The following is a 27759-nucleotide window of genomic DNA, read 5'->3' on the forward strand; positions in this document are numbered from 1 at the left end:
ATGGCAAACCTGCTATAGCAAAACAATTCTTACACACATACTTGCCAACCCTCCCGATATTACCGGGAGACTCATGTTTTTCATTGCCCTCTCCCGGTTTCCTCCCAGGGTCACAGTTCTCTCGCATTTATGGCAATTTTTCACACTTTTCTTTCCCTTTCCGTTACTTCAATACGTTTCTGGCACTGTACAGTATGTATAAGCCCTATACCGTTTCCACCCAGAAGGCAATAGCGCTACACCGAATGTCTTTTCCCGGCGGAGGAAAGCTGCTTGCGACACCGCGTTTGAACTACACTCACCACAATTCAAAGTAAAGCTGGATGCTAAAACACTTTGTATTGGGTTGTCACTACAAGTAACACCTCTCACATTACACATAGTCATTTGATCCTTTGTTAATATCAAATTATTGATGAGTGCAGCTTTAAATCATTTTGCATCGTTCTTGACCAATGCACTTGTAGTTTTATACAAATGGTTTGGCACTTTTGGAGCCCTGACAGTCGTCTTATTGCTCTGAAATCTCATACCAATTCATTGACTGCCAGACGTTGTTAGTAGCTGTTAACTCTCCTTATGTCTCTACCCGTGAGTTAGTTAGTTAGTTGGTTAGTTGGTTAGTTATTGCAGAGATAAAGTCCTTTTCCATGAAGTGTTATATTGTGTTTTTGTTTTCTACTCAAAGTCCCGAACGTGTTTAAAGTTGTTTATAAAATACATATCACTTATTACCTTCGTTTGCCTCTTCTGAAACAATGCAATATTCATTGTTCATTTTATAAACCTGTTACATGATTAGAAAAATGGTCATTGTTCCACTATAACTATTCAGACCCTGTTCATTCATGTTCTTCTTGCATTGGACTTTAGTGCATGCATAAATAAAAACATCTATCATCTTAAATCTCAACATATCAAGCTAATTTAGGTGCACTTTTAGTGTTAAATTAAAGGGTCAATTTAAATTAAATTAACTTACATATTTTTTTTCTATTTTTTTGTCTTCAATATGCATTTTGTCAATACATTTTATCTATTTGTCAAATTACAAACTTCTCCTATAACCTATGATAGCCTAAATGTGTGCATTTTGTTAAAGAACCTCCCTGGCAGGTCAGCATCATGCCTAAAAAGCTTAACCAAATCTAGGCGGGTTAGCAGCTCTATTCTGTGCCTAACCCTGCCAAGCACACGGAGGTAGACCTGTGTTTAGTGAAGTTGTCAGTGGCTTTACGTTCAGTTGTCACCCCTATGATGAAGCACATGTGCGTGACTGCTCAGCACCTTTAGAATAGCCTTGGGCCGTCCCCCTCTGTTCCTCTGTTTTCCCCAGAAGTTCACAGCATTGATTCGGAGAGTCAGATAAGCCCCGTAAGTGCTGTAAAAGGCGCGCAGCTCTTCCGAGGTCCTGTGCACGCTTCCACTAATAACAGGCATAAATCAAAGTAATGGCTTGTTTCATTCATCATTCCTGTTTGTGGATGACCTAACTTCCTGATATGACTTAGTCTGATTTCCCCCTGTACCAAACTATGCTCTGAATGTGAGAAATGCTGTTGGAATCAGCCGTGATCGCTGCCCTGCCAGGTAGGAACTGTACACTGTAACTGTACCTTTACCGTCTGAGCACATCATCACCTGTACACTCCTTCCTGAGCTCCTCCCTGACCTCCATGCTCACTCACACGCGATGAGCAATTGAGCTGTCAGTCAAGCGGGAAGGGAAACACGGTGTTGAAACTGAACTTACTAGCAGTGAGGACCCAAGGCAGAGGCCGCTGTGTGGGCCCGTCTACCCTACAGCTTGTTCTGCAGCTAAAGACACCTAACTGCACCTTTGAGGGGATTACCTACTAAAACTCGGCATCCAAACACAAACAAATGTGGGTTTAAGGGGCTATATTTAGGAGTCTTGCACAGAAACAGAGCTTATTGAGTCTATGCATGAAGCTCCACTGGTATCTAACATCTAAAATTGATTTAAAATGAGATTCTGATATACTACAGTGGTCTAATTGGTCATCTGCCTCTATACAGATATACAGCTGACAAATAGTGTAAGAAAAGACAACAAGAACAAATCATTTCTTTGGATAGTCTTCTAGTATCAAATTTCATATGGGAATAAAATGAAGGCTACAAATGGAGGATGCTATATTATTATTATTATCATTTTTAGGCTTATCTGTGAATTAGAATGATGATTTCCCACTTTTATCAGACAAAGCAAAGTTTTCCCATCTTGTCTTTTAACAATAATAAGAAATGTAAGGTAGTGGGAAATGAATTAGCCCCCAGGAATAATATAAAAAGAAGAGATTTTGATCCGTAAAATGTGGAGTGAATATATTATGACCGCTCAAGCACAGAGTGTGTGGTCTTTTTAACCAAAGACTTACTGAGTTAACAAAGGTCTTATGACCATGGGATGTTCAGGATCACTAGTTTGACCACTGACCCACTACACACACACACACACTGGATCAGATAAATGCAAATTAATATAATTTTGTTAGCAATTTTCCATCAGTTAATGAATTATCAGCTATAGATAATATAGTTTCAGTAATTACAGGTTACCAAAAATTTAATTATTTGGTCCAATGAGAGGATCTGAGTAAAATCCAGCATGTTTTTTACCCAACGACCATGTGGATTAAAAGGCAGGCGGACCTGCTGGGGTTTGGTCTAATAGCTGGATGCTGCCGGTAAAGGAGGCTGGGACCAGTTGTTCATTCACCAGCTCTTCTCCACCCTCATAGATCCATTCACTACTGGAATAAAGACAGATCACAAGTTCACCAAGGGGAGGACAACTGGAGGGCCCTGACGCTATAAGTGTCTGTGTGCTTTACATTCACTTTACTTAAATCTATCTATCTATCTATCTATCTATCTATCTATCTATCTATCTATCTATCTATCTATCTATCTATCTATCTATCTATCTATCTATCTATCTATATCTATCTTGAAACAGGGTAGAACTTCATTTATAATTCTGTGATTTTTTTAAACTAAAATAAAAATATAAATGTAACCATATTATATTATGAAGATTTCGTGATATAATATTTATTTATAATATGGTTACATTTCTATTTTAATTTAAAAGTATTGTGAATAATCTGCTGCTATGAATGTTCTTTAAAAGGACAACTTTGCAACGTCTTCTGGATGCAATCACGATTTATATATATATATAAAGCGTTGCAAGTTATTTTCATTATTATTGTTGTTTTATATATATAAAATATATATAAAATGTTGCAAATTATTATTATTATCATTATTATTATTGTTGTTGTTGTTGTTGTTATTATTATTATTATTATTATTATAATTATTATCATCATTCATTTTAAATAATAAACTGACATAAAGCACATCATTTCTATAGGTTATGATGATATTATAGAAGTCAAAATATTCTATTAAGTACAATAAGATCATTATGTTCTGAGTAAATTAGGATACTACAATGTACTCTGGTACTCAGCGTATCAGAGAGATTTATTTTTTAATTTTATTTATTTAAAATAATATATTTTACATTTTTAATTATTTAATTTTATTATATATTATTTTACTTTTTTAAACAAAAACACATAATCAACAGCATGACATGTGACGGTGGTTTGTGTTTGTGTTGGGGGGTCAGAGGACATGACCGCGTTTATCTGAGCCGCTGTCCGAGGTACTGAACCCGGATCCCCGAACCACATCACAACCAGACCAGACCAGACCAGACAGACCAGACCAGACCAGACCAGACCAGACCAGACCAGACCAGACCAGACCAGACCAGAGCAGACCAGACCAGACCAGAGCAGAGCAGAGCAGACCAGATCAGACCAGACCAGACCAGAGCAGACCAGACCAGACCAGACCAGACCAGAGAAGACCAGACCAGACCAGACCAGACCTGAGCAGACCAGACCAGACCAGACCAGAGCAGACTAGACCAGACCAGACCAGACCAGACCAGACCAGACCAGACCAGACCAGAGCAGACCAGACCAGAGCAGACCAGACCAGAGCAGAGCAGAGCAGACCTGAGCAGAGCAGACCAGAGCAGACCAGACCAGACCTGAGCAGAGCAGAGCAGACCAGACCAGAGCAGAGCAGAGCAGAGCAGACCAGACCAGACCTGAGCAGAGCAGACCTGACTAGACCAGACCAGACCAGACCAGACCTGACTAGACCAGACCAGACCAGAGCAGACCAGACCAGACCATACCTGAGCAGAGCAGACCTGACCTGACCAGACCAGACCAGACCAGACCAGACCAGAGCAGACCTGAGCAGAGCAGAGCAGAGCAGAGCAGACCAGAGCAGAGCAGAGCAGAGCAGAGCAGAGCAGACCAGACCAGAGCAGACCTGAGCAGATCAGAGCAGACCAGATCAGAGCAGACCTGAGCAGAGCAGACCAGAGCAGAGCAGAGCAGAGCAGAGCAGAGGACAGAGACACAAATATCATCTGAACACTGAAGGAAAAACTACTAAACCAAAAACAAATACACGTAAATGAATGTTCTCTAAATGATGATGATGATGATGATGATGATGATGAGGATGATGATGCAGGTCTGAACCCCCGAGAGACACATAACAACCACTATTATCATCCAGCCTTGACTTGATTTAAACTGTAAACAGATTATTATTATTATTATTATTATTATTATATCTGCCTTGATTAAGTGTATTTCCAAATTTCCAAACGGCCTCCTACATGGAGTATTGTTTTTTATAATAGAGAATGAAGAGTTAATTGTGAGGCTGCAGCCTGCAGGTGTTGTGCAGGAACCTGTCTGATGAGCAGCTTCTTAATTAGGGAAAATTAATGAGTTAGAAGACGAGGTTCGCCTCCTCCTGGTGGCTTGATAGGAAAACGCACCCTCAATTATTAATGTCATTGAAAAAACAACTTTGGCATCAGAGGAAACACAGAAAACACTACAATGTGTGTAATTTTAAGCTTCTTTTCTTTTCATTACAGCAGATATAATGCTGCTCTGAGGGGAATAAGTAGAGTATAGCGAAAGCAAATAAATAAATGAATAAATAAACAAATAAATAAATAGATAAACAAACAAACAAATAACTAAAAAAAATAAAAATGAATAAATAAATACATAAATAAATAAAACCATAACACTGAAACCAAAAAAAATATTTAGGCCCGCACAAAAACAGAAAAAGAAAAGAAGAGCTTAATTATGATTTTTAATCTCATTTAAAAAAAAAAAAAAAAGGCTAAATTGCGGTGTTAAAAAAAAACCCTCAAAAGAAAACATCGCATCGTCACACCTACGTCAAAGCAGCAGTTATAAATTGATGTTTACATTGTGATTCGAGGTGTATAATTTATTTTAATCAGTTTGAACTCCGTCGACTTGTTGGGTGTTTCTTCCCTCAGGCAGCGACACACGTTGTTACAAGACTTCAACAAACTGCTGAGGAACCCATAAAACAAAATCTGCATGTTCATATTGCTTATAAAAATAACAATAATAATAACAACAAGCTAATAATAGTAATAATAGTAATAACACTATAGCCTACTAACGATTATGTTTGCTTTAAAATAGTTAACTCAAAGAAGATGCACATGGAGAAATACTCATACCAATATATTACCAACACCAATAATACCCCATTCATAAAAATAATAATTATGATATATTATATTAATATATATAGTATTATATTATATATTATATAATAATAATAATAATCATTATTATTTAAATAATAAACTATTTAAATAATAAAGAATAAACACTTTAATAGTAAGTATGAAACATGTATTTTTGTTATAATAATAATAATAATAATAATAATTATTATATTAATGTATATATTATGATATATGATATATTATATTCTAATAATAAGAATTATTATTATTATTATTATAACAAAAATAAGTTTCTCATACTTACTATTAAAGTGTTTATTTTTTTTATTATTTAAATAGTTTAAATCTATAATGGTCCTACTTTATTCTCTTAAAACGAACAATCCAGTCACTTCAGTTGAACTTTATCTTTCTCTGCTTTAAACGCTCCAGTTTACTACCTGTCTGACAATAACGTGTGCTGCCGGTGAGAGTACACTGAGAGAGGGAGGAGGAGGTGATGGTGGGAGGAGGTGGAGGAGGTGGAGGAGGTGACACCCTTTGCAACAAACCTGCCCACTGTAACAAAGCCAGGGTGCACACACACACACACGCTCAAACACTCAAACACTCACTCTCTCTCACACACACACACACACACACACACACACACACACACACAGAGAGAGAGAGAGTCAGTGATGCTGTGCGTCGTTTTCTGGATAAATGGTTGTAGTTGTTGCAGCGGAGCTTCACAGCATGGCCCGGCTGCTGCTGCTGCGGACGGAGAGCAGCAACACCAACACACAGCTTCTTCTTCCACACACTGTGACTGTGGATGCACAACAGCAACAGGTTGCTGCTGCACACTTCACTCTTTATATCAGGCTGCTTCTCTGGATCTGTTGTGTGTGGATTTTTAAATGTAGTCTCTCCATTATTCAGTTCAAGGATAAACACATTTGGAAACAGAAACATATTTTGGATACTTTTTTTTCTACGATGAACCAAGGACATAAGCAGGTATTTAATCACCTACGGATCTTTTTTTTTTTTTTTGTTTACCTTTAATTTCACAAGCCTATTCTATCATATAATTGAAACCTACTATATTGCATTTAATACTGATGTTATATATATTTCCCCTGCAGGATCATATTTTGGATACATCGTAAAGGCTGGTGTTTTTTGTTTTTTTTCGATGAACCAAGGACATAAGCAGGTATTTAATCACCTTCTAATTTTTTTTAATTTTTTTTTTTACTTTTAATTTTAATTTCACAAGCCTATACTATCATATATTTTAAACCTCCTATATTGCATTTAATACTGATGTTATGGCTTCAAACACTTGGTTTTAATGTGTTTTTTATATGATATTATGCTATGTATTTATTTTGCATTTGTTTTATGTTGTGGAGTCTGAAACTTTAATGTATGTTTAAATGCTGCTATCTTGGCCATCAGGTCTCTCTTGCAAAAAGAGATGCTTAATCTCAATGAGTACTACCTGGTGAAATAAAGGTTTATATATATATATATATATATATATATATATATATATTTATTTATATATATATATATTTATATATACATATTCCCCCTGCAGGATCATATTTTTTTCGATGAACCAAGGACATAAGCAGGTATTTAATCACGTCCTGATTTTTTATTTTTTTTTCCTTTAATTTCACAAGCCTATACTATCATATATTTTAAACCTTCTATATCCTCCTGAGACCCAGCCCATTGACATGTGTCCTCTGTAGTGGACATTTTGTCCACATGCATATCCTCTTACTCTTTTGACCTACTCTATCAACCCCTGGTGTATTGTAAAGAGGACATCATGGGCCTTCCAGTGATATGGCATGTGTTTTTTTGAATCAAGTTGAATATATTCTCGGTTTAATATCACTCTATGGCCATAATCTGTTTTTTTTTTAGTCTTTTCACACTGAAATGGTCCACTGTGGTCCACTACAGTGGACATGCTGTAAAATAAAAAATAAAGTCCAAAAAGTCTAAATTGTAAGATTTTCTTTTAAGCCTAAATAGGAAGGAAATCACACAAAAAAAGTAATTGAAAGACTCTTTTTTTACTCGGTTCCCAGGAGAATATGCATTTAATACTGATGTTATATATACACTGTTAAGAATTTCCCAGTAAAATAACAGTAAAGAACTGGCAGCAGGGTTGCCTTTATGTTACTGTAAAATTAACATTATTATACTGTCGCTGAAATTTACAGCTTTGTACTGTTAATGAAAAATAATTTTTTTTTAAAAATTAATTTCACAGTATTTTACAGTTAATTTATTGTTTAAAGATACACTATATAGCTGTTTTTCACCTTTCTTTTACATTATCTTACTGATTTGTTTTAATGCACTATTTAGGTTGTATTTTTTACATACATTTTAATAAACATTATTTTTTGCCTAGATGAATAGACTTAGCAGGTTACAGACATAGGAATAGTCACACTAAATACAATTAAAGGCACTTGTTAGGAAAAAGGCTATAATAGAGTTGTTGACACTTTTCCCCAAATGTCTGTCTCTAGCTGGCTACAAGCACAGAATGCAAACCATAACAACATGTGAGTGAAGAACGGAGCTAATTCACTGATTTTACAATCATGTACAATGTACAAGCCTCACATGTGCAGATCAGGTCCCAGAATTCAACAAATACTGCATGGAACTGTTACTGATGATACTTTAGACCAGGGCTGCCCAAAGTGGGGCCCGCGGGCCAAAGTTGGCCCACCATCAGGTTTGATTTGGCCCGCCAGATGTTAGCAAATTCTTTTTTTTTTATTAAAAGACCCAACCGACTTTACTGTCTTTTGGAGGCCGTACCAAGCTCGGGTTTATGGTTAGAAGATAGTGGCATCATATGAAACTAGAAAACCTAAGGACTCCATTAGTACCATATCATGTCATATTAGCTTGTCAGGAAGGAGGCTAACACTATAAAGTTGGGCTAAATTTTGGTGGGGAAAAACTGGTATGGCCATTTGTCAAGGTGTCCCTTGACCTCTGACCTCAAGATATGTGAATGTAAATGGGTTCTCTGGGTACCCACGAGTCTTCCCTTTACAGACATGCCCACTTTAAGATAATCCTATGCAGTTTTGGGGAAAACATGCAGTTTTTTGAATGCAGCATACATGGGAACTTGGGATCCTAGTACCATTTTGCATCTTAACAATATAATACAATAGGTGTTTAATTTTGAGTTACCATTGAGTTCCAGTTTTGGCCCTCCAAGGGAAAAGTTTGGGCACCCTTGCTTCAGACAGTTGATCAGCAATAAAGTGCTGTTTTTTTAAGAATGCATTATAGTTCAGTTAAAAAACTGGCCTATGAGCGTAATTTAACAGGTTTTCTTTTGTATTAAGCACTGTTTTTAGCAATAACAGGTTGATACTGTTGAAATCCTGCTGTAAATTAACAGTGTATATATATATATTCCCTCCTGCAGGATCCCCATCATGGATGTCACATTGGAGGGGATTAACCCGGTGAACGCCAGAGCTCTGTTGCTGGCATGTGTGACTCTGTTGTTCTCCCTCCACCTGTGGCGCTGGCTGCGGCTCCTCCGGCAGCGCTCTCTCTCCGGTCCTCCCGGTCCTCCCGGTCCGCTCGCCTGGCCGCTCGTCGGTAACGCTCCGCAGCTTGGTAACGCGCCGCACCTCTACTTTACGCGCATGGCCAAGAAGTACGGCAACGTGTTCCAGATCAAGTTGGGCTCTCGCACCGTGGTGGTGCTGAGCGGGGACTCCATCAAAAAAGCTCTGGTCAAGCAGGGACCCGAGTTCGCCGGCAGACCTGACTTCACCTCTTTCCGGTACATCAGCGACGGAGACAGCTTCGCGTTTGGCACCATCACCGACCTGTGGAAGATGCACCGCAGAGTGGCCATGTCCACAGTCCGGATGTTCTCCACTGGGAACCCGCACACCAAGAGGGCGTTTGAGCACCACGTGGTCTGCGAGATCAGAGAGCTGCTGCAGCTGTTTGTGGGGAAAACCAAAGAGCATCGGTTCTTCCAGCCTATGGCGTACCTGGTGGTGTCCACGGCCAACATCATGAGCGCGGTGTGCTTTGGGAAAAGGTACTCTTATGAAGATGCGGAGTTTCAGCAGGTGGTTGGCAGGAATGAGCAGTTCACCCAGACAGTGGGCGCAGGCAGCATAGTGGACGTGATGCCCTGGCTCCAGTACTTCCCAAACCCAATCAAAACCATATTTGAGAACTTCAAGAATCTCAACCTGGAGTTCACCAAGTTCATCAGAGAAAAAGTGATTGAACACAGGAAAACCATCCAGTCCAGCACCATCAGGGACATGACAGATGCTTTTATAGTGGCGATGGACAAGCTGAGGGACAAATCAGGCCTCTCATCAGGGAAGGACTTTGTGACCCCCATTATGGGGGACATATTTGGAGCAAGTCAAGACACACTGTCAACTTCACTGCAGTGGATCATCCTCATACTAATCAAGTAAGCAACATTTTCCTCACATTTTCATCATAAAAAACAGACAATAGGAGATGTATAATGGCAAATGCATCACCCTGCTGCTAAAGCTGCACAGACTTGAGGAAGTTGAGTAGCATTTGTGTTATGCAACAGCCTAGTGTCGGAGCTGAGGCACAGGCAGGTACTGGCAGCACAACATAAAGACCTGAAACTGCACACCAGTGAAAGTGCCCAGTCAGCATTCAACTGTACAAAGCAGCACCATCGTTGGCAGATTTCACACACAAGTTTCTAATCTTGCGTGATTGTTTAATCCCATCAGAGCCTTGAGCCACTGTTTTTGTTTTTTTTATATAGAAAGAGATAGTAAATATACATCTGTAGTACTTTTCTATGACAGTGTGTTCAATAAATAATTTCTTTGCTTACTAAATGTCAGATTTCTATAAATAAAGTGGAAAAGAAGTGAGCGTATCCTCCATCATCTAAAACGTAGGTCTCATCTGTGACTGTAGGTATCCTGAGATGCAGGTTCGTCTCCAGCAGGAGTTGGGTAAGGTGGTGGACCGCAGCCGGCTGCCCTCCATCGAGGACCAGCTGCAGCTGCCGTACATCATGGCCTTCATCTACGAGGTGATGCGCTTCACCAGCCTCGTGCCGCTCACCATCCCTCACTGCACCACCAGGGACACCTCCATCATGGGCTACGCCATACCAAAGGACACGGTGGTCTTCATCAACCAGTGGTCCAACAACCACGACTCGACCCTGTGGTCCCACCCAGAGACCTTTGACCCCCAACGCTTCCTGAACCAGGACGGGGTGCTGAACAAGGACCTGACCAGCAGCGTGCTCATCTTCTCCCTGGGCAAGCGGCGGTGCATCGGCGAGGAGCTGTCCAAGCTGTCGCTGTTCCTCTTCACGGCCCTGATCGTCCACCAGTGCCACATCACCGTGGACCCGGCCAGGCCGGTGAAACTGGACTCAAGCTACGGTCTGACTCTGAAACCGCATCCCTACTCCATAGCAGTGACTCTGCGCGGAGATATGACGCTGCTGGATGCGGCTGCCAGGAAGGAGGTCGAGGGCGAGCCCTCATCAGACTCGTAAACAAAAGAAAATTATCAAAAAAAGCAAAGCAAATGAAGGCTGAAACACAAAAGACTTATGAACTGTAGCTCCTGTTTGTGGGCTGAAAACTATATTTATAAGCTGAAATCTCAGGCTAAATTTTTTATCACTGATTACTGACTCGTTTTTAAGTATTATATTAACAGATGTGTTTCACAGGAGACACGGCGTAGTGCGTACACGCCACGTCCCACACAACCAGCAGTTCACCTTTACTATTTAACTTCTTATTTTGATTCACCAAGCTGGAGGACGGCAGTCAGCTGCACGTCACTGGAGATCAGCTTCAACTAGACCTCAGTACAGGCAGCACTGTGGTTACAGGAACCTGAATAGCTGCTGTAACACACCCTTGTGATTCTAGTGTGAATGCTATTGTTACAATAATTGATTGAAAAGTAGAAACCATCAAGCATACATCAACATCATAGTGCTGCATGTCATTTCTATTAACATTTTTGCTGTAAACATATCTCTAAAATGTCAGCTTTTCAGGAATCCCTTTAATTTGGCTGCTAATTTTAAAGTTTTTCTTCTTAATAAGGGTTCTAAACCCTGTCAAACTTCTCAAAACATATAAAAAATATTATATTTCAAGGTAAACAATACAAAACTGGAGATGTTTATGTAACAAAAGTAATGTGCCACCTACAGTAAAGTCAGACTCGTGACAGTGATTCTGCATGAAACAGGCGAATAAGCTCATGGAGTGCATCAGCCCTTTAACCTAATGTCTACTCAAATAAAATGTACTTATGTGTAATTATTCATATATATATATATATAGTGTAAAAGCTTAGTTACTCAGGAATAAGGCCTATGAAATGTCAAATATTTTAACGAGAAGGCTTTTGAAAGTCATCTGATATATTCTGAAATCTACTGTAGATGCTGTTTGAACAGACGAGGCAAAGGAGCGTAAGGGTACGCCCAACATACCTGCCTTTTCTGCTGGTGTCTGTGAACTGCTGTCCAATGCAAGTATGAAAAGACTAATATTAGATCAGTGTTCGCAAAGGTTTTTAAGTTTGAATGTTGTAGAATGCTGCTCTGTGGAAAAAACCTTTTAACCCCGTCATTTAATTTCCATGCTCAAGATGCCAGTAACCACATTGTTTCTTCTTCTTGTTGTTTTTTATTTAAAGAAATATTCACACTGTCAAAATTAAGGTTGGGACACTGGGGGTAAATATTGTATTTTTCATCTAATTTCTGCCTCAGCTTGAAAGACTAATGCACTGACTGTAAAGTCTTGGATTTGAGCAATTATTGGCTTCCTGCTGAAGCGTTTTGGAATAATGTTATTCAGATCATTTTTTTTAATTAACAGGTGACTTTAAAGAGGACCTTTTATGCTTTTTCTCTTTCCTTTAGTGTGTTATATAGTTTTTTTGTGCATGTAAAAGGTCTGCAAAGGGAGTTACCCTCCCCCACAGAAACACTGCTCCTAAACTGCCTGAAACACCTCGATTGAAGTCCCGCCTTTTCTTCTGTAACATGGTGATGTCACCAAGTAACACATTTGCATAACGGCTAGTTTGGCACGCCCTCAAACGAAGCTAGTTAGAGCCGAGCTGGAGCAGAGTCCAAAGAGTTTGGTTTGTTTGACCAATCACAACAGAGTGGGCCAGCTAACCAATCAGAGCAGACTGGGCTTTTTGGGAGGTGGACGGGGCTCAAACAGAGCGTTTCAGACAAAGGGTGAAGAGGGGTGCTGCAGCACAGCCCGTATGAGAAAAATAAAGCGTTTTTTGAATATTAAATTATGTAAACATGTTCTAGTAGAAACCCAAAATACAAGTATGCACCTGAAAATTATCATAATAGGTCCTCTTTAAGTTGGTAACAGACCTGGTTTGTATGTCTTAGTAAATCACAAGATATCCATTAATTGACAGTTCATAATTATCTTATAGAAGTAAAAGTATAATCTTTTTTTAATCGCACCACTGGAGGCGTCGCTCAGTTGGTAAGACCAGAAAACAATTGCATAAGCCATTTCTCTTTTCCTCAGCAAACCAAATGATGAAATGTTCTACATGCTGGTTTTGTCAAAGTTTAACTGGAAATAGCAGAGGAGTGAAGTTACTGTTGAAATTACATTTTGCTGAATGGTGGCATGGGTCATAGTCAGATTTTTTTCCTATTTACGGCAGCTATAAGTACTATTTTATAGCCATTTTTATCAAGCCATTTGTCTAAAAATCTGTACATCATTTGGGAAAAGCATGGTAGCTGCCAAAAAAGGAAATCATCCTGTAGAGCCTCCATCCAATTTTATACCTATTTGTTCTCCAACTGTCTTCATCATTCGGAAACTATAACAACCACCTAAAAAGAAGCAAAAACTAAAAAAAAAAAAAGCTTTTGTCACCAAATAATAAATTTAAACTTCCATTTTCTTAATGTTTATCTGCTCCCAACAGGGTCGAGAAATACCTGAAATCCAAAAATTTCTTTACCTCATGTGCTTCTTATGTAGAATAATACAAATTTGACGAGTGCAACAAAAGACATTCATTACTGCTAATACTTTAAGCTTTTGGCTGCGCATACTGTAACTGCAGCTGTGATGAGTATTTCTTCAACCCGCTTGCCTGCACGTTGTTATGAATGATATTGTACAGTTACATAATAAACAGACACTTTAACTATTCTTTTGTTTTTTCACTGATGTGGTTTGTTGTCAACAGGTTAAAAGTGATACGACGGACTCATGAGAATGTAATTGAAACATTTACAAATTTCGAAAATATTTTTGACATCACTGGGACTCCGTACTTCATTGACATAACATTTCATACAGTCTCACTGTGATAAAACAAATGCAATGCGAGTCTTGGCGCGTTGCCAGGTCAGGTGGGAACAAAAAGGAAGTGTTTGGGAGATCCCTTTCCCTGAACAGCGTTTTATCTCGCCCTGCCAGAACATCCTGTACTTGATCAGCGAGAGGCTTGCAGCCAGCCGGCCAGACAACTTTTCAGAGTGCGTGACAAATTCAGATAAAACTCCAGTAGATGATTACTGATATGGCTCCCTCTCTCTCTGTGCTTCACTTCTCAGTTTTCACAAGTACAAAATCTGAAGTCATGTGTGGCAACGCTCCGAGCTTAATCTCTACGAATCGCAAGGAAAACACTAAGTTTGCTTTTGCACCTTTCTGCTGAAATAAGGAGCTGACAGATCATCAAACACAAATGAGCTTCTGAGACGCTGACAATGTCATGAGTAATACGCCTGTATCAGCAGGATAATGACTTGAGTTATAATAGCAGACAATATCAGCCTTCAGGGGGAATTGCTTTTGTTGTGTTTCCCCTCCTTGCATTACAGGGAGCTGCAGAAGGAAGCAAATATTCCTGATATACAACACAAAAACAGAACTTTGATATTCTGCAAATTATGGAAATGAAGCACAAAGAATATGCGCTGATTAAAAAGACGACAGGAGAAATGTCATGTCTTGCTTGGTAAAAGCAGGTGCTGTGGAGGAATAAGCCTGCTGAGAAAGATGAAATATCACATCAAGTTGTGGTAAGACACATCCTATGTCATTACAGCTTACACCTGTCAAGACTGCATTAACGAGATTAACGTGAATCGCTTGTATCCTGCATTGGCCGAGGATAAAACACGCACGCATGCAGCACAACAAGAGCCTCCCGCTGTTGACTGTGAAGTTGTGTAACTTAGACGTAGCCGAGCTTAGACTGTGAATGGAGGGATATATGGAGATCTGAATGAATGTCAGCGAGATTGTACAGATGTGGCGTTCCGAGAGGTCACTGGCTGTTGAGACGAACTGATAGGAGCTCAGGAATGAAGGAACAATAGTGCTGAAATGTCTGCGCAGGGCAGAAGTCAACGCTATCAGAGCTTGAATCCCAAGATGTTCAGGTCAAGACCACAGTAGACGGACTAATGAAGACATGAACTGAAATCTGTACATCACCCTCTCTAACATCTGAGTAATCAATGTAGAGACTACGCAGGCTCCAGAGCCTCAAGGTTCAGTGTGGCAATTAGTTTGTGGTAATTTAATTGACTGCATTTTTCTTTTTGTGGTAAACTTATATGCATGCAACACTAAAGCACGATACAGACAGAAATGAAAGGGGATGAAGGTGACACCTGCATTATTACATTCTTGTTGAGGAGCTCACAGTTAAGTGAGCAGTTTTTAGGCCTTTATTTTTTCAGTTTATATTATCTTTACATGACATATGTACCTAAATAAATATGTGGATAATGAAGTTACCACAAACTAATAATAATAATAATAACTGATACAAATACATACACAATGCGCAGTGAGTGGGAGACACTGGTGAGTCAGAAGGCCTGAGGCCTTTAAGAGGGTTAAAGGAACACTGTTGGTTCTGGAAAATACACTTATTTGCTTCCTGGTGGAGAGTTAGAGGATTGATACTACTTTCTGTTAAATAATAAGAGTACAGTCAGCATCTTACGTTAGCATAAAGGCTGGAAACAGTCAGCTTTCTCGTTTGTTTTAATCAAAAAGTGTAAAATCTAACCCCCAATAAAACCATAATGTGTCTTAAAATGTTTGTTTTTTTTAGTGTCATATATTTTGGTCATGTAAAGTGAAAAGAAAAAATCCATTAGAGAACTATCAAGTTATTTTTGGTATTTCTCTAAATAAAAACCCACTATTCATACTGTTTGGGGAAATACTAGAAGAGATGAAAAAGCAGGATTCACATTTATTCTTAGTAATAAGGGTAGCAATAATTAAACAAATTAAAAGGAATTGGTTAAAAGATGATAACTTAATTAACTCCAAATGGAAAGATCTGGTAAATTAAATACATTGAATGGAAAAAATAACTTTTTTCTAAGAATAAGAAATCAACTTTATCTCTTTGAAGAAAGATGGGAAAAGGATGGGTGAGATATAAACTGTAACACACATTTCTAATGAGTCCCCGGTTAGATGTGACAGCTAAGATGATTGCATGTGTGCCACCCGGTTGTTGTTGTTGTTGTTGTTGTTGTTGTGGTGTTTGTATATCCTTTACCATGAATTTATCAGCTATCTCTCAACTATATTCTATGAATCGATATTAATGTCATCAGTCATTTTATTTTATTCTTTTTTTCCTTTCTCTTTTATTCTTTTTTTTCTCCTCTGATTATTTTATCTTATTTTTTATTTTATTCTATTTTCTCTGTAACTATATCATTTCTCAAAATGCAGAAAAATAAAATATAAATAAAATGGTTTTTTTTACACCACTTCTCATGGTTTTTGCACAGATTAAATAAACAAAGACATAATGTTTTAATTAGTGAGCTTTAGATGTGCTAGTTGGCAGATATTATTTTACATTTGGACAGAGCCAGGCTAGCTGTTAGCCCCGTTTCCAGTCTTTGTGCTAAGCTACGCTAACCGGCTGCTGGCTGTAGCATTTAAAGGACAGATATGAAAGTGGTATTGATCTTCTCGTCTAACTCTCTGTTAAAAATGCAAAGTGAATTTCCCAAAATGTTGAACTAATCATTCAATCCGCCCCAGGTTGGAACCACACTGTCAAAAAAAACAACACACATTTCAGTCCAGGCATGCCTGAGACTACTAGACTAAGACAAAATGGCATTAAAATAGACGTCCGGTGTCCAGGAAAACTTCAGGGAAAGTGACCTGCTGTTAAAGAGAACCTGAAAGCTGCAGCCTCTGAACTCTTATGCAACATCGTCTTTTAGGCCGGCATGCACAGACATCAAGATTAGATGCAATCACACGCAGAGACATACTAAATGATGCCTGCGAATACATATAAAACATCAAAAGTTCCCTTCATAATTAAGACGTGAATTCTGCAGCTGTTTGAACTGTGACTTTTAAATGGCAGCTAATCAAATCAGTGAAGGAGAGGTGAAGTTTTCACGACTGTATAAACAAACACCTGTGCTCATTTAGAGCGGTGCTACCATAGAGGCTGAAACATGACTAGACTGGTGGTCTGAATCTGATCCAGTAACAAATTCCCAATTGCCCTGGCACAGAATGCACAGTCTGGGCAGACGGGAAGGATGCCTCAGAACTCCACAATCACGGAGAGTCGTGCAGGAGCCTGCTCGTTACATTTTTACTTTTGTTTTTGGATTAAGACCAATGTAGTTTATGACCCCAAACAATTTCGATTTTAATCATGTTAGGGCTTACAAAACGTATTCCTCCTGAACTGCAATAAAACTAACACAAATAAGCTCTTAAGCAAGCAAGACAAGTGACAAACCGACACCTCGTTATCACGATTGCACAGATTTAATTATAGACCATTAATATTTCACTGCCTGTGACACTGTACAGTATTATCTCTATGTAGTGTATGAAGTTTGAGGAATATTGTACTTGCTTTGGCATTTGAAAAAAATTAAATAAAAATACAATCGTAGTGCTGGTAGAAAAATCTGTAAAGTGATAAAAACAATTATTTTTTGTAAATTTCACACTTCACATAGCCTTAACGACATATAATAAATTAAAATTAGTCAGACTCTAAACCCACAGGCTCTGCCAAAACAAACCTCAAGAGTAAACACAACTAAAGCCTTGTGGTTTCATACAATATGCACGTCTAAAATGCATCACACTTATCACATTATGAAGTGTAAAATCATTAGGAATGCATGAGACAGTAATAAAATGAAACATTTAAACATTACATCAGTCAGATCAGGTCACATTTTAGTGGAATTATCTAAATGCAATCGTACAGTATGCACCGTCATATCTGACTTTAGACTGTTGTCAAGCCATTAAATAGGCGTTAGAAGTTGTAGTTTTATTGCCTAAACCTAAAGAAGTTGTAGTTTTATTGCCTAAACCTAACTGTTTTGTTGTCTAAACATAAAAAAACATACCGTTTGTATTCAAAATGCGACGTTTCATTCAGATTTACAACATGTTAGAACATGTTACTTTTTTTTACAACATAGTAGGCCCTTAATGACCCACATCTATGGTGCTTATAGCGTCTGATAACGCCTATTTAATGGCCTGATAGATAACAGTCTAATTGGGTGCCAAATCAAAGGGTCAGCATCCTCTGCTCTGTTCATCATAGTTTACTTGAGAGCCATTGGTCCAACACTTCTGTCACAGACAGAAACACAGAAGACAAAAAAAAACACATCTGGCCCTCCACTTTCTCAGTCAAAGACTCCACACTCATTTTTAAAACACCTTAATCTAAATATGTTATTAGTTCTTCAGTGTACTGATGAAGCCTGATCATCATTTTTGTCACTTTGTGGAATGGCAAATTGTGGCCTGTGTGGACTTAACCCGGGGTGTTTTTGTACAATAATTGAAACCTGAGCAAACCTTAAAGGTAGGGTTAACCTTAAACGGGATAATCAGGTGTTGTATACTGTATATGCAGAGTAATAGGAGCCTTGTATAAAGATTAAACCATTTTTTTACTTGGCGTATCAATTGGAGTGGTGTGCTTTGGAAACTGACTTTAGATTACACAGATTTAAAAACAATACAAGACCAATAAAATGTAAGGCAGTCAGAGCTTCATGTTCAAACTCAAAGGATTCAGGAAGCCCCCCCAGCAAGAGAAACTTTCCTGAAAGTTTACAACAGGAACTCTGGATTAAAAAGGGGGCTTTGCTTCAAAACACCTGTCCAACTGCTTCATATAACCCCTGCAGTGATATACTGGAGTGACATCACTGTCACAGTAGCAGGCAATAACTGAATAATGACGGTCTTCAATGGAGAGATGCCAAAGTAAACAACAAAAGAAAAGACACCATAAAGAACGTAATCATCAGTGTGCGTTAACGGCATGATTAAATAATAAATGTAGCCGGTCCGAGTGAAGGCAGAGTCGTGAGGGCAAGAGGTCGTTCAGTGGTCACAGCATTCCTAGATCTTTGTTTGGGTGCGCCATTGTCTGATGTGCTTTTTGTTATTGCCACTTGAATGTGTGGTGGGAGACACAACAAAAAAACAGGAAGGAACAGCAAGTCCCGTGGGTCACCTCCCAAAAAGCAACGGGTCTTTGTTGTCAAGGAAACTCGGTATCCTTGAGACACACCTTGAGACTTTCACTATCAGAGCAATCAGACATCTGTCTGCGACGCACTGCTGCACACAGAGTTCGACTGGGAATACATGAATATACACCAACAATCACACTGAATTTACTATAGCTATGATTAATCCCATTAAAATCAACAAAAATCCACCTGATAGACTTGATTATTATCTCGTCAATTTAAAAAAAAACAAAAAAACAGTTGAGAATAATTAGTTTTCCACTTATTGAAAAAAACAAAAACATGATTAGAATACAAATCTGATTTAAAACTACACACTGTAGGACGGTTCTGACTGTGGCAGCCTATTACTCCCATAGATGATATAATGCCACAGCACACCTCCCTCCACTCACAGAGTGAATTAACATGATGGCCTCACACTATATCCACACACACACACACACACCCACCCACAGCCCGTAGCACATGGAAAATGCATTTCCAAAAGAATGTGCTATGTGCACGTTGTCACACTCCGAGCGCTGGGCAGAGTAAGTCCAACTCCTTTTGTGCGTCTCCATCCTGAGGAAAAAACATTAGTTAAAATATAATAAAACTAGAAAGGTGCAGATCTCCGCCAAGTGTGTCTGCAACGACCACTGCTGTGATGTTTGATTGAAAGAATACAACCCACAATTAACTAAACCACCCGTCTAGACTGCCTGTATCATCACTCGCACGTCTCTCACAACAGATACGCCGTCATTGTAATCTATGCAGATGTCTGCACTGACTCTGTGCAAGTACGCGTCTCAGCTCCGTCTCGCGGGCGTAGCTGCGACTTGAAGAGTTGATTTAGACTTCAAGTCTACTGAGCAAACAGTTTAACCTGTTAATATGTCACTTTATTAAGTTTTAATATGTTTTTCATGCAAGAAAGTAACCATTTAGATTTCCAATATGTGGTCAGTTTATCCAAATAACACCTGTTTGGAAAAGTGCTGCACCATTTTTGTGATGGGGTGCCTTAAAACCGGCCCGACCGACAAACTTGTGAGATTTTGAGCTAGGGTAAGGGCTGTTAATATGTCACTTTATGAAGTTTTAATATGTTTCCATGCGAGAAAGTAATCGTCGATTCCCAGTATGTGGTCAGTTTATTATTTATTAACTGCGATGCTTTCAGAGTTGTGACGGAGCCGCTGGCCGGGAGCCTTGAGACCGGCCCGGCTGCCACTCGAGTATACTTTAGCATGAACAGTGCAATCAGCTGTGTGATCACTTGCTGCCCCTGCAGGCCGGGGGCCAGTTAAGAGTAGTGAGTGAGGAGTCAGCAGCAGTCAATGTCAGTATCAAACAGGCCATAAAAAGGTGTTTTGAGAAAGTGTTAGTCACTGCAACCACGAGAGGTCCTTGAGTCTGCAGCCATAAATGAGCACCCAAAATATTAAGCAGTTTGGTGCAGCAGTATGTGAGATTAGCTGTGGACAGACACAGAGAAGTACACTCGTGTGTGCACTCTTACGCACACACACGACTGGTTTCATCAACTCCTGGCGGAGATAATAAAATTGTATTCAACAGATGGAACAAAAATAATCTGAGACGGATATAAATACAGTAATGCAATGATGAGGTCTACCTCTTTGGACACAACATTCATTGAAGAAGCAGCTTCACACATCTTCCTAGCCTTATCCCTCTGCCCCAGGTCTTTGTAGCACTGCCAGAGAAAATGCATTGTTTAGTCTCAGCAGGATCCCACAGTGTAGTCGCAAAACAATCACAATCAAAGTTCAACTGCAAGTTTCTGGTACTGACCTTAGCTAGAAACACGTAGTTGCATTTGGAATATCCTGACTGGATTTCCTCAACCTGAATAAAAAAAATATAGTTATAGTTATATGTTATATAGTTAGTTAGTTAGTATAGTTAGTCTATAATAAAACAATTAATCTCTGTTCATTATGCATATACCACTATATCACTCTAGTACTTTATATATTACGTATTCAAGAAAACTCACCAATAGAGCTGTAAGGGTACAGTAGCTGCTGGTAGAAATTTTACAACCCGATATAACGCCAAAACGTTTAATAGACCCGCCTGTCCACCAGAGGACAGCGTGTCAGTGTCACGTTTTGCCTCGCCGAGGCGCGAATATTACATGCATGTATGAAGGTGCAGTACCAGCCAGGGGGCAACAAAACCACTTAGTTAGGTTTAGGAAAAACGTCATGGTTGGCCTTAAAATAAGTATGTAAACTAAGTAAAATACGTACGGAAACGTCACTAAAAACCACGTCACAAAAGTCACTATGTAACTTATAAAACCTGGTGGAAAGTCCTGTGTTTGTTGGACCCACCCACCTCCCCTCCCACCTGCCATAAGTGGTCTTTCTCAATTTTTATAGTCACTAGCTCTGAGCGTAGCATATTTACGCGGATGCAATTACATGGCCTGAAAATGACACGCCTAAAGCAAGAATGGTGTTCTTATTACCCGCTTTTTCCTTGCACATTATCATGTCATTCACACGCCTTTTTGTGCGGCCGAGCTGAATATTATTGTCTGTTTTAACTGGATTAGACTAGCTGAAGATGGTCTGGATTTAAATGAAGACACTGATCTTCACCAAGGCGTGGTCAACAGTCCTACCTGCATCATTACAAAGGCCTAGGACAACATTTCACTTGACTCTTTCACTTCCTCTGCGGCTCCTACAACCTAAACAGTTCTCCTACAGTTAGTCAATCACAGATAACCACAGGTTAGAGGCTGGGGACTCGTATAACCTTGCCGGATGTATTTGTTAACAAGCTCAACAGCCTCACCGGAGGCTCTCCTCCTGGTCACGAGCGGCGTGTTGTAACAGGGATCACTTAAATCAAATTGATGGGTTAGATACACAAGACATGAGGAAGAGGCATGAACAGGAATATTGGCCAGAAGCAAAATCCATTTCTCTACTATATAAACATTTGAAATGTGGTAACAGAGATTAAGCCTTTTTAAATACGGAGCGTTTGGGCTTAGAGAACTGGGTACAGGAGAGACCTGGAGGCAAGTTGCAAGTGAACGCTACACAAACAGGACACTGTACGTTGCGCTGTTACTATTATTTGCACGACTCATTGCGTCTCACGTCTTTTCCCGCTGTGTTTTTTTATGTGGGGTGAAACAGCTACAAACATTTGTTGTGAGCACACCAAAACTAGTTTGTTTTTAGCATACTCGCACTTTACAAAGTCGAATGTGTGTGAAGAAGAGAGCGATTGCAGAAGGATCACAGCACCTTAAGAAAGTTCTTCAGTGCATCTTCAACTGTTGCACTTGGAGGATCTCCAAACAACGTAGCAGCAACTTTCCTCTCAATCCACGACAACTGAGCCACCTGCAAAATAACCAAACACCTCGAGTCAAAAGACAATTCTGCACATTAGAGTAACTTAACACCGGGATAAAAAGCAGTTTATCACTGCCCTCTCTGGCTGAAACTTTCAAACTGCTTCAGATGCTGGGTGTGGTTAGAAATCTGTAACCACACCCAACAGAGATGTCACAGTGATCCTGGAGTACATAAGAACGTTAAACCACTGGAGGTCAGTCAGCAAAAGCAAGATTTTCAGGAGATGTTAAATTACTATCTAGAACATCTTTGTGACTAGACATCAACTTCAAATACCTTTTGTCCTCATGTAATTCCTAAAAACTTCTCAAAAAGAGTCGTCATTCCCTCAGGTTTCCAAAATAAAATAGACAACTTTTCAATGACATGAAGTGAAAATTCTACAATCAATACTTCTCACATCTATGTTTAACCTTTTTAAAGTTAAAGGAACTGTATGTAAGTTTTTACACGTACAAACGTTTTCAAATAGTTTTTTAATGTGTGAACAGAATAAGTTGTAACCTGACCTAAAATGAGACCTTTCATGACTTTCTTGGTTTCCTCAAAAACGGACCCCAAGCTGGCAAAATTCCTATTGGACAGGTAAGCTAAGATTACTGCCAACATGTGAAATATATAGATATGATATTGTGGATTTAGCTGTCAATCGCGTTCAGTCTCGTGTGTGTCGCCTCACTGTTTTGACTGATGCTTGCTCGTGTGTACATAGTGCAAGCAACAGGACGCTGACTGTCGTTGACTTAAGGCCCACAGGTATCACTGTTAATAAGCAATTTCGGATTCTTACATAGAGTCCCTTTAATGATAATTTCTCATCAGATCTTGCTGAGGCATATTGCTATTTATTGAGATATTTATACCCTGGAGGATTTTCCTTTTTGTTCGTAATTACATATGTGAGCAATCAACAGCGAAACTAAGTGGTTTAACAGTTAATGGAAACCAAGTTGATGAATTTTGTGGGTATTCGTTTCCATAAATTTCCTAGCTGGTTTGGTTACATATCATTTGTCTTAACTATTCCAGGCCAGAAGAACACACTGTGCCTCCTCAAGTATTTCCATGACCACAGGTACCCTGTACACTGATACTTTGACACTTTTCGCAGCAGATGATAATGGCCAGGAGAAGCCTGGGTCAAACATGTAATGTTCCTGCCTCGCACCATTCATCAGAGCGACGTCTAATTGCAGGTGTAGCGTTGCTTTGGCGTCATCGCAGCACCTTTCAAACAGAACCGCTGGCTGAATACAAACAGTAGATCATTGTTGAACATAAACGCAGCACAGACAGCCCATAAAACTCAATCCCTGAAAATATCAGGTGTTACTGCTCCGCTAAAGTTTGCACAGGCCCTCGCTCCCTCTCTGGTACCAACAGTGTAGGTGAGTGTTATATAATTTAAATCGGAGCTGTAATAGCTTCCTTCCTTTCAGGCAATTAGTTTGACAACTGGCACCGAGTTACGTGATAAATAGTTCATGAAACAACGGGAACACTCTGTAAACATCGCAAATCATTTTCAAAAAATACCGGCAGTGATTAAATGATTAACAGACGAGACATAATCGTCACAGAGACAACTGCCTGTACTGAAATAACATGAGCGGAGTAGAAACAGGATGAAAATGTCTCTCTGGCGCAATCTGATTTAAAGCTAACAATGGCTGGTGTTAACCTCCCGTAGCGCTTTCTGCGAATATCGCAGAGGGAAAAACAAACTTCAGGGAAACCTAAACAGTGGGAATGAATGAGGGGAAACCGTGGGTGGGTTAGCAAAGGGAGGAGGGAGGCCACGCGGTCATCCATAAATGCACTGTTTGCGTGTGTGAAGAGAGATGGGAGAGATATAAGTGTGTCGGGAGGGTCACATACAGCGTAGCACCAGCGGCCCAGCAGGTAGTAGGACATGGGGTCCTGTGGCTTCAGCTCAATGGCTTTATCCAGATGATCCTGGGAGAGGAAGGCAGACAGACAACATAGACAGGGAGAAGATTTTCACTGTTGATTCATGACACGGCTGCTATTTCCACTGCCTTCTGTCCTGACCTGATCTGTCCTGCTTCACCAACCCACAAGTATTTCACAAACACCTCTCACACACGCGATCTCGCAGAGCGACCACACACTCCCGGCTGTCACACACCCTCCCTCGCTCTTTTCCATTCTGCCTCTCTCTGATTTTTTTTTTTTTTTCCTCTTTCATATCTTCCCTCTCCAGCGCTCTACTCTCTCTCTTTCACCTGTCAAGAGTTTTGCAGGTACACAGTGTTTGGGGAAGCCGCTGACAGAAGATAAAATGCAATGTGCTGTTGCTCCACACACTCGCTCTTATGCAACGAAATGGCTGTAGGAGTGGCTTACTGGCTTTAAGTGATATGAGAAGCCACTCCCCTCTACTCTGAGTACGTGAGAGAAGCAATGTTCAACATATATATGAAAAAAGTATACACATAATAGTGCAAGCATTTCATAACGTAGTCACGACACGTCCCAGACACAACATATGACTAGAGTACAGTCTGTTACCTTAAAGATGTATCCGTTCTTTATCTTGTTCTGCACGGTGTCATATTCGGCCATAATCCCACACATGATGGCATACCTGTGGAGAGACAGCATTATGTTGATCAGCTGAGTATCAGGTGTCTACAGGTTATACTGCTTGGCACATCGTTTCCAGTTTTTACAGATTTAATAAAAGAGTAAAAATGGTTTTCAACTGATTCATTTTCCATCTTTTATGTCCCCCGCACCCAAAACGTTGCAGAGTTTCCTGCTGCAAGAGGGTCATGACCACCATAATTAAACAGTGATCAAGAACCTCTTTTTAAGAGCACAGCTGACCAAATTCTCCAACAAAAATTGGGAGGAAATGCAAGTGAATGAGTACATTTAAAAAAAGCAAAACATGCATTACAGATAGCAGTTTTAAAAACTCTCTTGTTCACTTTTATTTATTGTTTTATATCAAAAATAAACTCTTCAATGTTTTTTTATACAAACAGAAAATAATGAGCTCTGATTATGCCCTATTGGGATGCATAATCTTAGTTTGAACAAACAGATTAATACATTCACAAGTGTGAGACACAGATTAACGGCGTCAGTATGTTTCTACTGAAGGGCTTGTTGGGTAGTTGAACAGTGTCTGAAACCCCTTATCCCCACATCTTTCCGACGTAAAACTGCATTCACACCTGATCCGACGGTGCGGCGAAAACGCAAGTCCTCCCATTCATTTTGAATGGGGGTAGTGCATTTGAGCTGCAGGCTGCCAGAAGGAGTACCAAAAAAAATGCAGCGGCCTGGGGCGGAAAAGTAGAAATAGAATCAACTTTTGGAGAAACCCTAACCGACGTCACGTACAACCCAGCCATGAGGGAACAAAAGTTAATGGCCGCAGTTAATGGAACATTAAAATTACTCTCCCACACTGCCGCATCGCCAAAACACCTGATCTGGTGTGAAAATAAGAATTGGGGAGGCTGCGTCCGACATTTTTTTTACCTTCCAAAACCCCGACAATCCGCGAGCACGCCCGTAGGCAGGGTTTGAACACAATTGCTCTCAGCAATACAATAGTTCCTCAACAACACTTTTGAGCGAGGATGGTCTGAAACTGTGTGCCGTTATTCCCACACGCCTTCAAGAGAGGCCACATTTTGAGCATTAAGACAGGTGGGGATTGAGAGTCTTACACAAGGGCACCTCAACACCATCACTTAATCCACCCACCCAGTTGTTCAAGCTATTTGAATCTTTGCCCTTGCTTGACGAGATCACCTCTGTCCTCACTTTGCCTCATCATTATAACGCAGGCACTCTGGAGTAGGGGTGTAAGAAAATACCGATACACGAGTATCGCGATATAATGTTTAGCGATACTGTAGCGATTCTCCAAAATGCTGTATTGATTTTTAATTAACCTCTTAAAAATCCAACAGCCGATATTCTGTCTTTCGGAGGTTGTAGCGGGCTGGAGTGAAGATACTGGCATCATATGAAACTAGAGAATCTTCATTGGTACCCATCATGTCATACTAGCTTGTAGCAAAGGAGACTAAATAAAGCTCCAAAGTTACGCTAAATTTTGGCGAGAAAAAACTGTCACGGGCATTTTCAAAGGGGTCCCTTGACCTCTGACCTCAAGATATGTGCATGAAAATGGATTCTATGGGAACCCACGAGCATACTGAACCCATCTGCATACTGGGGTCCCTAAAGAGTCTTAGAATTACATAGATTGGGTATGACTGGAAAGCTGAGACTCCTGTGGATCCAATGAGCCCAATTGTAATGATGTAATGAAGTTAGTCCCCATAGTAACCATTTCATATAGTGTTTTTTTCTCTCTCAGGTTTTACACATGTGGAGTGTCTTTATACTATGACAGTTTTCCGAAAATTAGATTTGAAAAAGAAAAAAAATCACAATATATCACCTCGCTTACAGTATCGCAATATATCGCAATCGTCAATGAATCGTTATCCCTCATAATACGAATCGTATTGCCAGATTCTTGCCAATACACAGCCCTACACTTGATTATTAGTGGAATTCATTGGACTGAAAGCAGCATATCTTATAGAAGAAAGCTGCACCATTAGGTCAAAGGACTTTATTACTCTCGGTTGGTACTGTACCTGTACGTTAATTGAAAAAGTTCCAACTGAAAGAATCTAACATGAACTACCCTGATAACAACAGGCACAGCCCTGACTGACTACAGTACAGAAGTCAAGTAGTGAAGTGTTGCAGGAGCGTTGGAGAGAAATTCACCTTTCAGTCACACCACCTCTTTCTCTGGGTCACTAACAATGAGAAACCACCAACATTCAACCCTCTTTAGAAAGACTCCTCATTAGGCAACATCAGCAGAGATAAGCTGCTCCACCTTATTCCTTCACCCACTAATTAATACACCGACTTGGACCAGTGGGCAGGTGGAGGGCAAACAAAGAGCGGTTTCAGCTTCGCGATGTGTAAGTCAGCATGACGCTGTGGGTTTGGAGAGGAGAGGAGAGAGCTGATCAAAGTCTTTTCACCGCTAGGCTGCTTTAATCCTGCTGGTACTC

General features: G+C 39.8%; 2 protein-coding genes across 6 annotated transcripts in view; one reads left to right on the forward strand and one right to left on the reverse strand.

The window, feature by feature from the left end:
- Positions 1-2697: 2697 nt before the first annotated feature.
- On the forward strand, positions 2698-13905 carry cyp1b1 (cytochrome P450, family 1, subfamily B, polypeptide 1). Of its 4 annotated transcripts, none has more exons than XM_074646824.1 (5): positions 2698-2843; positions 6578-6649; positions 6778-6848; positions 9117-10139; positions 10634-13905. In XM_074646824.1, exons 4-5 carry the CDS (start codon positions 9127-9129, stop codon positions 11226-11228), a joined length of 1608 nt encoding a protein of 535 aa, XP_074502925.1. In that variant the 5' UTR covers positions 2698-2843; positions 6578-6649; positions 6778-6848; positions 9117-9126; the 3' UTR covers positions 11229-13905. The 4 variants fall into 4 exon arrangements, 3 of the variants coding, with proteins under 3 accessions (XP_074502925.1, XP_074502926.1, XP_074502928.1); XM_074646825.1 differs by lacking the exon at positions 2698-2843 and adding an exon at positions 4447-4526 and having other exon boundaries at positions 6572-6649; XR_012595295.1 differs by lacking the exon at positions 2698-2843 and having other exon boundaries at positions 5955-6649; positions 10634-12006; positions 12045-13905.
- Positions 13906-17519: 3614 nt separating this feature from the next.
- The window catches only part of rmdn2 (regulator of microtubule dynamics 2), a 38074-nt gene continuing 27834 nt past the window's right edge, over positions 17520-27759 (reverse strand). For both annotated transcript variants that reach the window (XM_074646829.1, XM_074646828.1), the window contains exons 6-11: positions 25211-25286; positions 24557-24634; positions 22565-22663; positions 21090-21143; positions 20911-20991; positions 17520-19850 (exon numbers count right to left, since the gene is read on the reverse strand). In XM_074646829.1, coding sequence (XP_074502930.1) covers positions 19797-19850; positions 20911-20991; positions 21090-21143; positions 22565-22663; positions 24557-24634; positions 25211-25286 — 442 coding nt within the window. In that variant the 3' untranslated portion in view covers positions 17520-19796. The remainder of the gene's footprint in view (positions 19851-20910; positions 20992-21089; positions 21144-22564; positions 22664-24556; positions 24635-25210; positions 25287-27759) is intronic.

Source organism: Sebastes fasciatus, chromosome 9, assembly GCF_043250625.1.
Source record: "Sebastes fasciatus isolate fSebFas1 chromosome 9, fSebFas1.pri, whole genome shotgun sequence".
NCBI classification, from domain to species: Eukaryota; Metazoa; Chordata; class Actinopteri; order Perciformes; family Sebastidae; genus Sebastes; species Sebastes fasciatus.